Raw genomic sequence first — 12,902 nt, 5'->3', positions numbered from 1 at the left:
TACTTTCGCAGTGAACTATATCAAGGGACACACCCTAAACTTTAGGGTGTTCTGACTTCTCACTTTGTTTTGTTACATTACACTCTGAGCTTTGTCCACACTGTACCTTTTTCTGTTCGTCAAGCGTTATGGCGCAGTCAACAGCGAACGTGAGGCACGCCCGCGACGCATGCCCTCTGACCGTATTCCAAACTTTCGCATTGTTATTAAAAATTACAGTTGGCGATGCGTAATGCGTTCGTTGACGCATTCAATTATTGAATGCGCCAAAACGAAAGTTGAATAAAAGAAGATGACGAAAATTTAAGACGAAAGCGCATGTGTGGACACTGGACATAGGTAACGTGAGGCATGCCCGCGACGCATGCCCTCTGACCGTATCCAAAACTTTCGCTTTGTTATTTTGTTTCCCAGTAAAATGTTCTCGTCGCAAATGATACAAGAAGCTGACAGACACTGCAACTGAACAAAAATGACAATGTTGCGTTCGTTGACGCATTCAATTATTTAATGTATTTTGAAAGAAAAAAGATGACGAAAATTGAATACGAAAGCGCATAGTGTGGACATAGCTAACGTGAGGCATGCCCGCGACGCATGCCCTCTGACCGTATCCAAAACTTTCACTTTGTTATTTTGTTTCTGGAATTTCTTATGAGCTATGACCAAATAAGCCGCACATATTCCACCCAGTAAAACGTTCTCGTCGCACATGTTACCAAGCTGACAGACACTGCAATCTGCAACTGAACAAAAATGACAATGTTGGCGTTGCGTTCGTTAACGCATTCAATTATTGAAAGCGCCAAACGAAAGCCGAATACAAAGAAGATGACGAAAATTGAAGACGAAAGCGCATAGTGTGGAGTCGCTTTTAGGCGAGTTTGCGTCAAACGAAAAGTTCATTCAAAGTGACTTGGACTATATTCTTACTGTAAGCCTCACTGGACTCTTAAACCGATGAGATAAGAATTATAGTTGTATGATCTTGAGGTAAAATACTTGTTAACGGTGACTATCCACTAATCGCCGTGTTGACGCCATCAAGCTGAACCTAATGACTGCGGCATACCACATACCTGTACTTATAAATTTTATAAAATAAATTATAGATAATAATAAGTATACTTATACTTATAAGTGACGAGTTTTTTTATTATTAACTACATAATTATGATAAGCAAGTAAGTAAGTATACTTTAAACGGGATAGTCTCATAAGTAGGTACCTACATATTATAAGTATTATACATTTTAATAAATTGCCGAGATACAAAATACTTAAGTAAGTAGTAATATTTTGTTTTTCAGTAACTACTTCAATATAAGTTACATCGATAGTTTAACTACAACCAACCACGAAATTTTTTAGGTTTTTTTGGAGAGAAAATCAATGTTGCTAGGTTTATTTTGACCCCATAGAAACCGAGTATTTTGGGTCCTACTAAACCTTTTAGCAAAACTTGGTTCCGTTTACAGTTTAATAAACTTCTTCGGAGGAAAGATTAAGTTTGTTTCTTTGTATCGAAGGCTTTAAAACAACTGCTATGCTCTTAATAAAATTAATGCAAATGTAGAGAAGTCCGCGGTGAAGGGAAAAGGATACTTTTTATAGGCACGATATTGCGTACCTAATTAAGTACCTAAGTACTTATCTGAAAAATCTACAAAACAAAAGATCTGGTTTAAAATCTCCACCAACAAAAGCCTACGAAAGTGTTTTAAAAATGGCTCCATAACTTACGAGCGACACAAGTGTGCATATAAAAGTATAATCCGGCTCAAACTGGATCTATTTTGTCGAAGAGCGGCGGCTCAAAGCCATAAAGCGGCCGAATACTCAGGTGCGGCGCTCGCTACCACAAAAACGGCCACAGTGCGAACACAATAACATCCTGTAAATTCAGGTGCGCGCTGCGCGGACAAAGTGCCTACTGGCCTTTGTGAGATAAAAATAAGGTAAGAAAGAATTTGGGTAGTCTGTTTTAAGTTTTAACATAATATCTTGTAATTTCTAGACTCTGTGCAGGCGGCAAAAATACTGTACAGCTACTATATTAATATATAGCAGAATATAGGGACATAATATTATGTCTGCCACAGTGGCAGACATATTATGTCCCATTTTGCTTGCGATATTATTGCATGCGAAAACAGCCAGTCAAGAAGTGCGATGCCATCTACTAGCGATTTTTGTACAATAAAAAATTCCAGTTCAGACAATCTCTTGTTTTATTTTAAAGTTTTTACTTTTTGATATGTGGCGCCATCTAGTTTATCTAAATAGTAAGTAAATATTTCAATTACGCCATCTCATGAACATAAGTTTAAAACTTTTGTGTTTTATATTATTGACGATAGATGACACTTGCTGCATTTTGTAAAGCGCCCTCTATTGACAAGTAGCTAGTTATTTCACAAGCTTTTCATTTTGTAGTTTTCACTTTTCGCTAATAGATGGCGCTTTACGATTTCAAAACAATTTTAAACATGGCAACCCAACTAGTATAAATACCGGCGCCATATTAATTCTTACTTCTTTTTGATTGGTCATTTCAACGCGGCAAAAATGAGCGCAGAAGCGTCTTTTCGTGTGAACCCGGCGTCAGCCATTTTGTGGAATATCGAAAAAGTGATTGAAATTAATTATTATCCAGCCGCACTGCCGCGATCATTATTTATTTTGGACCAGGTAAGTGTATTTCTTTTTTAATTCTAAACATGGATTCCAGATTCGTGTATATTTATTGCACTACTAGGTATCTCCTCGATAGAAATTACACAGCTATCGTGGTCGTTTTGTATGTGCGATAAGAAATAAGCTCACCCATTCGAAAGCACAGGAAAACTCTGCTTTCGTCAGTTACGAGCATGACAGGTGCATAATTTGCAAGACACTTCGCACGTGTCCCTAGCAGATTCTCAATTGTAATGTCATTTCAGGGCGGCTGAAGTAGCACAATGTATTTGTATAATTTGACTCTGCAAGGCTCTACAGCCATAACACATGCCGTCCACGGTAATTTTTCGGGCACGAAGCAGCAGGAGATTATCATATCCAGGGGCAAGACCTTGGAACTCCTGAGACCGGATCCCAACACCGGCAAAGTGCACACGCTGATGAAGGTGGAAATATTTGGAGTCGTGAGGTCTATTATGTCCTTCCGATTGACCGGCGGCACTAAAGGTAAATGAACTTTCTATAAATGTAAAACACGTGATCTCACCCCGGCGACATAACCTCAAAAGTAATTTCCTTGATATAATACTTGATTAATGAAATTCATTCAATAATAATGCCAATCATTCAAAATAAGTCATGAATTAGTTACATATTTATTAAGTTAGTTTAAAATACTCTGGTTATTAGTTAAATATTGCATTGTCTTGCTTCCATGTGCTTTTATATGTAAAGTATTATGGTATAACTAGATGCATAGAGTATTACATAGCGTCGCTCTTGGCAGACTACCAGTATCTGCTTAGATGTACTCAATAATGGTACAAACCAAAATAACCTATTACCTAAACAATCTCGATTGAAATTTATCATGGCTTGTGTAACTCATACTTACTTCCTTTTATAGATTACATTGTTGTTGGCTCCGACTCTGGCCGCATCGTTATCTTAGAGTACATACCAGCCAAAAATATATTGGAGAAGGTGCATCAAGAGACGTTTGGCAAATCAGGATGCCGAAGAATAGTGCCAGGACAATACTTGGCTATAGATCCAAAGGGTCGAGCGGTAATGATTGGTGCAATTGAGAAACAGAAGCTTGTATATATTCTGAATAGAGATGCTGAGGCCCGGCTTACAATTTCATCACCATTGGAAGCTCACAAATCAAACACTCTTGTTTACCACATGGTTGGTGTAGATGTCGGGTTTGAGAACCCCATGTTTGCTTGCCTGGAGATAGACTATGAAGAGGCCGACTCGGATCCTACAGGTTGGTTCACATTTCTACTATACAACTTGTTTACTGCAAATTTCACTAAATGATTATTATGAGGTCCGTGTTTCCGATTGATAGTGACGCTAAATCCTCCTTGTATGATTTTTGTTAATGATTACTTAAAAAGTAGTATCTTTTACTATTATTTCTCTTAACAAATTATTTACTATTATAGGTGAGGCTGCCCAAAAGACGCAACAGACATTAACATTTTATGAATTGGATCTTGGATTAAATCATGTAGTGAGAAAATACTCTGAACCATTGGAAGAACACGCTAACTTCTTAATAACAGTTCCCGGGGGCAATGATGGGCCGTCGGGTGTACTTATTTGCTCAGAAAACTACCTAACATACAAGAATTTGGGAGACCAGCATGACATAAGATGTCCCATACCTCGACGGAGAAATGATTTGGACGATCCAGAGAGAGGCATGATTTTTGTATGTTCTGCTACACACAAGACAAAGACCATGTTCTTTTTCCTGGCCCAAACAGAGCAGGGTGATATATTTAAGATTACAATTGAGACTGATGATGACATGGTCACGGAGATTAAGCTGAAATACTTTGACACTGTTCCCGTTGCTACGTCCATGTGTGTCTTAAAAACTGGTTTTCTCTTTGTAGCCAGTGAATTTGGCAACCAGTAAGTAGAACTTTTAACATGTTTCACTAGATTATCATTTGATTTTGTGTCCTTTAATTTTCGTGGCAGACATTAACTGCATGATGCAATGGTGCAATGATAATTTGTCAATAGCACTTTTTAGGTCATGCTAAAGTAACCATCTCTGAACCAAGGTTTCTATCCCCTTATGGGATGAGTGCACACTGATATGAGATGAACAAAAACTTGAATAAACGATAGAAGTATTTTGTAGAAATTAGCACTGCAATTTCACAACCAATGAAATATACTTTTTCAACAAATTTAGAACATTTCAAGATAAGAAGTTTTCTGATGATAATACCTATAGTTTCTAAGTATGCTAATATTATCATTTTTTTACAGTTACCTATATCAAATAGCTCACTTGGGTGATGAGGATGATGAGCCAGAGTTCAGCTCGGCCATGCCTTTGGAGGAGGGAGACACATTCTTCTTTGCCCCTCGCCCTCTGAGGAACTTGGTTCTTGTGGATGAACTAGATTCTCTATCACCTATATTAGGTAAATATCAAATAGTTTTCTATTGTATAATAGCCAACACAATTTTAACTTAGAGTATAGCAAACTCTATTAATAAGACTCCACTGTCACACCTAAACTGTCCTATTTTAATAAGGGCAAAACAGATATTATGCAATAATAGCTAAGGTTATTATGAGCAATTATTTTCAATGATGTAAAACTTATCGCTCCGTGTTTCATCTGAAATACTTTGAAGATTACATTAACCAGATCTGAGAACAATTATTCAACAGAATTCAATCAATTTGTTGAGACAAGTCGCCTAATAATTATCTCTTTACAGCATGCCATGTCGCTGACTTGGCTGGTGAGGACACACCTCAAGTGTATTTGGCGTGCGGTCGAGGCCCCAGGTCATCATTGCGAGCTCTAAGACATGGTCTAGAAGTGGCCGAGATGGCTGTGTCGGAACTGCCAGGGTCCCCTAATGCTGTGTGGACTGTACGAAGACATAAAGATGGTAAGTTACATCTTAAGAAAAGTTAGTACAAAGTTTTGTAATTTATGAAAGCAATGGTAAAACAACAAAGAAATGTTGATATGTAAAAATGGCTATTTAAAGATATTCTAGTCATGACTGTAAATATGATGCTAAGCTAATTGGACATTAGGGCTAATTGGACAGAAACGTCAGTATGATTTTGGGGAGCATAATGATTATACCTTTGGTCCGTGTTACTGAAATACTGTGACGTTACCAATAACCATATATGAAAGCTCCTTTTAGTCAACAAATTACTAATAAAACCCTGGTTGTTTGGCATATATAAACACCAGTGGTTATTCTTTTCAGAATCACCTCTTGGGCGATGAAACCATGAAGGAACGATACAGGTAGGTCAGAAATAAAGACGAGGGAGGCTGCAACAAGAAGAAATCATAACTTTTCGTCTGTAAAAGAAACCTTTAGTTTGACAAAGTTTTTTTTTGGTTGCAGATGAGTTTGATTCTTACATCATAGTATCATTCGTGAATGCCACCCTAGTCCTGTCTATCGGTGAGACTGTAGAGGAAGTGACGGACTCTGGTTTCTTGGGAACGACTCCGACGCTGAGTTGTCATGCCCTAGGCAGCGATGCTCTCGTACAAGTGTATCCAGATGGTATTCGACACATTCGCTCAGATAAGCGTGTCAACGAATGGAAAGCCCCCGGCAAGAAGTCGATCGTCAAATGCGCCGTGAACCAAAGACAAGTTGTCATTGCCCTGACTGGAGGAGAACTTGTTTACTTTGAGATGGACCCTGTAAGTATATTAATGTTTTGATTGTTTATTGTCGTGTTAAGAACAGTGTGAATCATTAATATTGGCAACCAATGACGCTGAGACGCTGTATTATTTAACTGCAGTAAGCAAAAATGACGTCACTCTTGTTCTTAACATGAGATTATAATACGACGTGTTTGCGAGGCGTGGCTTCGGCTGCGCCTCGCAATGGTGGTGCGTAGCTGCCCCATGCAGTGATAGGCCCACAACGTCGAAGAGCATTGTCAAACTTCTTCTTGCAGTAGAGTTTGACGCTTGACATATTCCATAGCCAAACTGGAGCCATTCAGGCGTTGAAGGTGGCAAAACCATGTCATGAACAAACCTATTTTAATTTTATAAAAATTCACTAAAATACAGCTTTGACTCTTATTATTATATTTAATTATGTTATCTGCAAAAATATTATTCAAGATAAAGACAAGCTAAGGGGGATATATTAGATTATCATATATATTGGATCCGAGATCATTGAGTCAATGATATTGGATAATGTAATATAGACATATGATTCATTTCTTCCTTGATCATAGATTTTGACATTTGCTGAGAGATTGGATCCAATACGGTCATAGAAATGGGTGTTGCCAGTTATTTAATATAAAAAAGAGTTTTTAATTTCTTGTTCGTTAATATGTTTCAAATAATGTAATGTAATTATTTTTCTAATTATATACTTGGATAATCTTGCTGAAATAACAAAAAACAAGCCATATTAAAAATGACGATGTCTTTTGACAAATTGAATTCTCTGAGATCTAGTAACCCTGACGTCAATACCTGTCAGCGTTAGCACTCTCCATTGGCTATTGAAACCACATATGACGTAAAATAGGATCAATGAAATATGATAATGTAATACGCAGATATGATCAAATGATCATATATATTGGATCCTATATATGATCAATGATCATAGAAATGATCATATATAAATGATAATGTAATACCCCCCTAATACAATACTGTATTTCAGACTGGCCAGTTGAATGAGTATACGGAGCGGAAGAAGCTGTCATCGGATGTGTCTTGTATGGCTCTTGGGTCTGTGGCTTCTGGTGAGCAGAGAGCCTGGTTCCTTGCTGTGGGGCTGGTGGACAATACCGTCAGAATCATATCCTTGGACCCAGCTGTAAGTTAAAACTGTATTAATGAAAATCTCAAACAAAAAGCTAATTTTAGACCTTATTAAGGATATGTCAGGTTTTAAATGTTATATTAGTTTGTTTCATATGATGATAAAAGGACACCACTGAGTTTATGTGATTACAAAAACCCAAAAATGCGTTATTCAATCACTACTGATCTTACAAAGCTTTACATAATATTATTCTCACACAAAACCAGCACTAATAAGCTATTATATTTCAGGATTGTCTAGCGCCGAGATCCATGCAAGCTTTACCTGCAAGTCCAGAATCTCTATGTATTGTAGATCAACCTTTCGAGTCTGGTGCAAAATCAGCTCTCCACTTGAACATTGGACTCAACAATGGAGTACTTTTGAGGACCACTTTGGATTCTGTTAGCGGAGACTTGGCTGATACCAGGACAAGGTAAGGAAATACATAATAGGCAGATATTTTCATATTTAAATGTTACACTCTACAAATAATAAAAACTAAGGAAAAGTGACTCTGTCAAAAAAACATGCTCCACAATACTTGTCAAAAAAATGTACCTTAGGTACACATTTCAATACATTTGCAATATTTAGGTGACATTGAGCGGTACTAGGCTGACGTTACATGACAGATCAAAAGGAACCAAATTTAAAACGGTAATAGTATGGGAGTTACGATTCCTTAGTTTTTATTATTTGTAGGTTACAATGATGTAAACATTTTCGCTCCGTGTTTCATCTGAAATATTTTGACGATTCATTAACCAGATCTGAGAAAATAATAAACTCAGTACAATCTATGTCAGTAGAAAACGGACTTTAAAGAAAATATTCTTTACAGGTACCTTGGTTCACGTCCTGTGAAACTGTTCAAAGTAAGAGTGCAGTCTGCAGAGGCAGTTTTAGCAGTTTCGTCAAGAACCTGGCTGGGTTATCAATATCAAAATCGGTTCCATCTCACACCGCTGTCTTATGAGTGCCTCGAATATGCTGCTGGTTTTAGTTCAGGTAAGAAATACTTCTATACAACTGTCGCAACATTCTTACACATCTAGTCTTCTGTGCATTAACATTGGTGCAGTAGTTTTGTAGCCTATTCAATGCTAACATACTGATCATAACATATTTTCTCTTTCGCCATTTATTTCCTGACGTCCTTTTGGGAGAAACTTTCGGGTTGCTCTCAAAAACAGTGGAGTGTAGCTGTGTAATACAGTGATAGGCCCACAACGTCACAGAGCATACCATGCCGGCCGTAAGGCTGGTGTGGACTCAGCATATTCCATAACCAAACTGGAGTTGATTCAACTGTGAAGGTGGTCAAACCATGCTGTGGACAAACCCCTAAAAATATAAGGATGAGCTTATACAGACGCATCGCAACGTAAATGACTTCAAATAGCAATTTGTTGCAAGTCATCTATTTTTAGTACATTTAATATTAATTTTTAATCGCCATTTAAAAAAGTATTTGCTGAGTTGTGTTTTATGGGGTTAGCAGATCCTAAAGTTTAACAACTTTCTACAAGAATTATAGCTTATTAAATATATTTTTTTACAGAACAATGTACGGAGGGTATAGTCGCAATTTCATCTAACACCTTAAGAATTCTGGCTCTGGAGAAACTTGGTGCTGTATTCAATCAGACAAATGTGCAGTTGGAATATACGCCTAGAAAATTCCTTATCAATACAGACAACAACCAAATTATAGTACTAGAAACAGACCACAACTCTTATACAGAAGAAATGAAGAAACAGAGAAGGTAATTGATCTAAAATCTACAGCATTAGACAGTGAATCATGTCTGTCGGAACTTAGTTATTTATGCCTACTTATTAGTTTAGTTCTAATGATGACAAAAACACACATTTTCCTGACTGTAATGACGATACTCCTGCAGTACTGAATATACTACGAAAACTTCACAATTTTCCATATCAAGGAATTGTTAGTAATAAAACGAGTTTTTCAGGGTACAGATGGCACAAGAAATGAAAGAGGCGGCGGCAGGCGGGGCTCCGGAAGAGCAGCAATTAGCTAATGAAATGGCTGACTCTTTCCTCTCTGATGTCTTGCCAGAAAACATATTTTCCTCTCCAAAAGCTGGAGCAGGTGTGTAAAAATATTACGCTTCATGATAATTACAGAAACTACATATTATAATAAAGTAGAAATTATTTGCTTAGACTTTTAGTAATTGTTCGTAACCTGCCACATTCTCTGGGCAAGAGCAGGAAATATCTTAAGATCTCTGACTCTAATCGAGTGTGGCCATATTAAATCCTTGCGTTAATCCCAGATGATTTCTGTAAATCATTTGATTCAAGCATCGGATACATTTAAATACAGATTTCGGATACACTTTAATATACAATGAAAACAGTCAAACTAAAAATATAATTGATGAGCACAAATATTGCTTAATTTTGGATGAATTTGCATTGTGTAGAATATCCAGTAGTCGGCGACTGCTACTATGTTAATATAAATCTGAGATATCACGTATATTGTATATTCTAAAATCTAAAGTTTTCTTAGAAACTAATTTCATCGTATTTTCAGGTATGTGGGCGTCACAGATTCGTGTAGTAGACATGAATGCTAACGGACAACCCAGTACAGTCTTCAAACTGCCGCTAGAACAGAACGAAGCGGCAGTGTCGTGCTGTATCATCAGATGGTCAGCGCACACCGAACATGCAGTACCACATTTGGTAGTTGGTGTAGCTAAAGACATGGTGTTGTCCCCAAGATCGTGTACTGAAGGAAGCTTACATGTTTATAAGGTGTGTATTCATTTTAACCTTCCTTATTATCCTCAAATCTTTTATGAAATAGATTGTAAGCAATGAAAAAAGATCTTCTTTCTCTCCCTTATACATTAAATTGTACATATTGTGTAAATATTTAGATTTTTTCTTTGTCTGTCAAGCAACTTTTGTAAGAAACTAGGCAATAAGTTGGGTGTTCAGTGGAAATTGTTATACTAATATCAATGATATCTTTCTAGATCTACACAACTGGTAAACTAGAGTTAGTACACAAGACGCCGATTGACGAGTACCCTGGTGCATTAGCCGCGTTTAATGGTAAACTATTAGCCGGCGTCGGCAGAATGCTCCGATTGTATGACATCGGCAGAAGAAAACTGCTAAGAAAATGCGAGAACAGACACATTCCAAATCTTATTGCCGATATAAAGACAATTAGGCAGAGGGTTTTCGTATCTGATGTCCAGGAATCTGTGTTCTGTGTAAAGTATAAGAAGAGGGAGAACCAATTGATCATATTCGCTGATGATACCAACCCCAGGTGGATAACTAATAGCTGTATATTAGATTACGATACGGTCGCCATGGCTGACAAGTTTGGGAACATCGCTATAATGAGACTGCCTCAATCCATATCTGATGATGTGGACGAAGATCCAACGGGAAATAAAGCGCTCTGGGATAGAGGTTAGTATCATTTATTATTATCTCCTATGTCCTTGACTAATAAAATTGCACACAGATGTCTTATTCACTGTTGCTATCCTTGTCCCTCAAATGATGATATTAACACTAATTCACACATGCTAGACTTATGATAGTAATGATTCTATGTTTAATCTGAGAATTATATCTTAAAAATAAATATTTAAATGTTTAACAATTTGAGACTAATCAGCGCGTATACTCAGGTCTGTTGAACGGTGCGTCGCAGAAAGGGGATATAACAGTGAACTTCCACATTGGTGAAACTGTGACGTCACTGCAAAGAGCTACCTTGATACCTGGTGGTTCTGAAGCACTGTTGTACGCTACTGTCAGCGGTTCTCTCGGAGTTCTACTGCCTTTCACCTCACGAGAAGACCACGACTTCTTCCAACATCTAGAAATGCATATGAGAAGCGAAAACTCACCTCTATGCGGCCGAGACCATCTGTCCTTTAGAAGCTACTATTATCCGGTCAAAGTGAGTATTACGTCATTATAAAGCTCTGCCAGCATACATAGCATGGCCAATAGTTTTCTTATAGAAATTAAATGTATTTTTTGTCCCTAAAGGCTAAATTGTGATTATTCTATTATCTCGCATTTCTACTGTGGGTCATGCTAAGCTTGCAGGAATATTTAAAAAAAGTATCGTGTATTAGCTTTTCGTACTTCTATAATAATCAATCAGATTGAGACGCGACGCAACGATGCTTGTTTGACGCTCGACGTACGCAATCTGTAAACATTGTTGTATCGCGTCTCAAGAGCGGTAGCGACATCCAAAATTAAGTCAACAGACATTAGCTTGACTGATGCCTGTGTTACAATTTTGGTAGAGCAAGTCCCTTCTCACTGTGGGGCACTTGCTCGACGTTATGCCGACTGTGCCCCGCTGCGGTTGGGGCCGTCCCTGAGAGTCTGAAGTGTTTTATAATACTTCAGTAGATTAGGAACATACAAAAAATATTATGTAAATTTCAATACCGCACTTATTATAACAAAAGTTATTACAATAAGTGCAGTATTATATTTTATACTGGTGTTTGCCCCCTGGCTTCGTATGCACAAAAACTCCCTACTGAGGTTCTATTTCGCGATAAAAAGAACACTAATTTTATTATAAGTAGGTAGTCAATATTACTACCATACCAAATTTTATCAAAATCGATTCAATAGTTGTATATTAAATACCCACCCATTATCGCAAAATTACATTTATAGAAGAACAGATAAGACCTATTATAGTAGCGGGATATAGGACAAAGGAATATTGTCATTTATTAACATACGAATTTGTTACAGAACGTGATAGACGGAGACCTGTGTGAGCAGTTCAACTCCCTGGAGCCGGCCAAGCAGAAGGCGATAGCAGGAGACCTGGAGAGAACGCCGGCTGAGGTCTCCAAGAAACTAGAAGATATAAGAACTAGATATGCATTCTAAGAATAAAGCCAGAATTGAAAGTAAACGTCTTTTTTTTTCTAATATCTTACGGCCGCACTCGGTTACATTTAATGATGAGTGATGACTTGACTATCTTTCAGAGTTTGTCAGGAAAATAGTTAGGTAAATATCTCCGAGTGCTGCCTAATTACCTTACCTTCATTTTAAGCTAATAGCACATTTATCAGCCCACTTGCCAGGAAAATTTACTTTTATTTTATCTACTGGGGGCAGCTGCTCTTACCTGGGTATCCCACACAGGGTCAAAGATGTAGATAAACTCTTTCATATGTTTTCCTGCGTACAATTCACACGCGAAGCTGACAGTATAATCGCCGCGTTCCATTTGATGTTTCATGTTAGAAACACTCAAAATAGGAGGTATTTTGAACGTTTTAATAGTGACCGACGCGAGCTTTCGGTTTCGGCCAAAA

General features: G+C 37.5%; 1 protein-coding gene across 2 annotated transcripts; it reads left to right on the top strand.

Moving 5' to 3' along the window:
- The first annotated feature begins 2,545 nt into the window (after positions 1-2,545).
- Positions 2,546-12,493, top strand: LOC121738647 (splicing factor 3B subunit 3). Of its 2 annotated transcripts, XM_042130847.1 has the most exons (16): positions 2,546-2,691; positions 2,943-3,186; positions 3,587-3,952; positions 4,134-4,608; positions 4,975-5,132; positions 5,437-5,613; positions 6,091-6,398; positions 7,396-7,551; positions 7,791-7,975; positions 8,384-8,550; positions 9,104-9,308; positions 9,519-9,658; positions 10,109-10,332; positions 10,557-11,004; positions 11,229-11,503; positions 12,328-12,493. In XM_042130847.1, the coding sequence occupies exons 2-16, from the start codon at positions 2,961-2,963 to the stop codon at positions 12,466-12,468; spliced, it is 3,651 nt and encodes a 1,216-aa protein (XP_041986781.1). In that variant the 5' UTR covers positions 2,546-2,691; positions 2,943-2,960; the 3' UTR covers positions 12,469-12,493. The 2 variants fall into 2 exon arrangements, with proteins under 2 accessions (XP_041986781.1, XP_041986782.1); XM_042130848.1 differs by lacking the exons at positions 7,396-7,551; positions 7,791-7,975; positions 8,384-8,550; ... (4 more) ...; positions 11,229-11,503; positions 12,328-12,493 and adding an exon at positions 5,947-5,987 and having other exon boundaries at positions 6,091-6,217.
- Positions 12,494-12,902: the final 409 nt, after the last annotated feature.

The sequence above is a fragment of the Aricia agestis genome, chromosome Z, assembly GCF_905147365.1.
Source record: "Aricia agestis chromosome Z, ilAriAges1.1, whole genome shotgun sequence".
NCBI lineage: Eukaryota > Metazoa > Arthropoda > Insecta > Lepidoptera > Lycaenidae > Aricia > Aricia agestis.
The sequence above is the reverse complement of the archived record's forward strand: the minus strand, read 5'-3'. Positions and strand labels throughout refer to the sequence as shown.

What these genes read in the sequence shown, in the direction of transcription:
- LOC121738647 (XM_042130847.1), top strand. Translation starts at nt 2,961, where the DNA reads ATGTATTTGTATAATTTGACTCTGCAAGGCTCTACAGCCATAACACAT. An exon ending in ATTGACCGGCGGCACTAAAG is followed by an intron (nt 3,187 to 3,586) that starts GTAAATGAACTT and finishes TTCCTTTTATAG; the next exon opens with ATTACATTGTTGTTGGCTCC. An exon ending in TCATATCCTTGGACCCAGCT is followed by an intron (nt 7,552 to 7,790) that starts GTAAGTTAAAAC and finishes ATTATATTTCAG; the next exon opens with GATTGTCTAGCGCCGAGATC.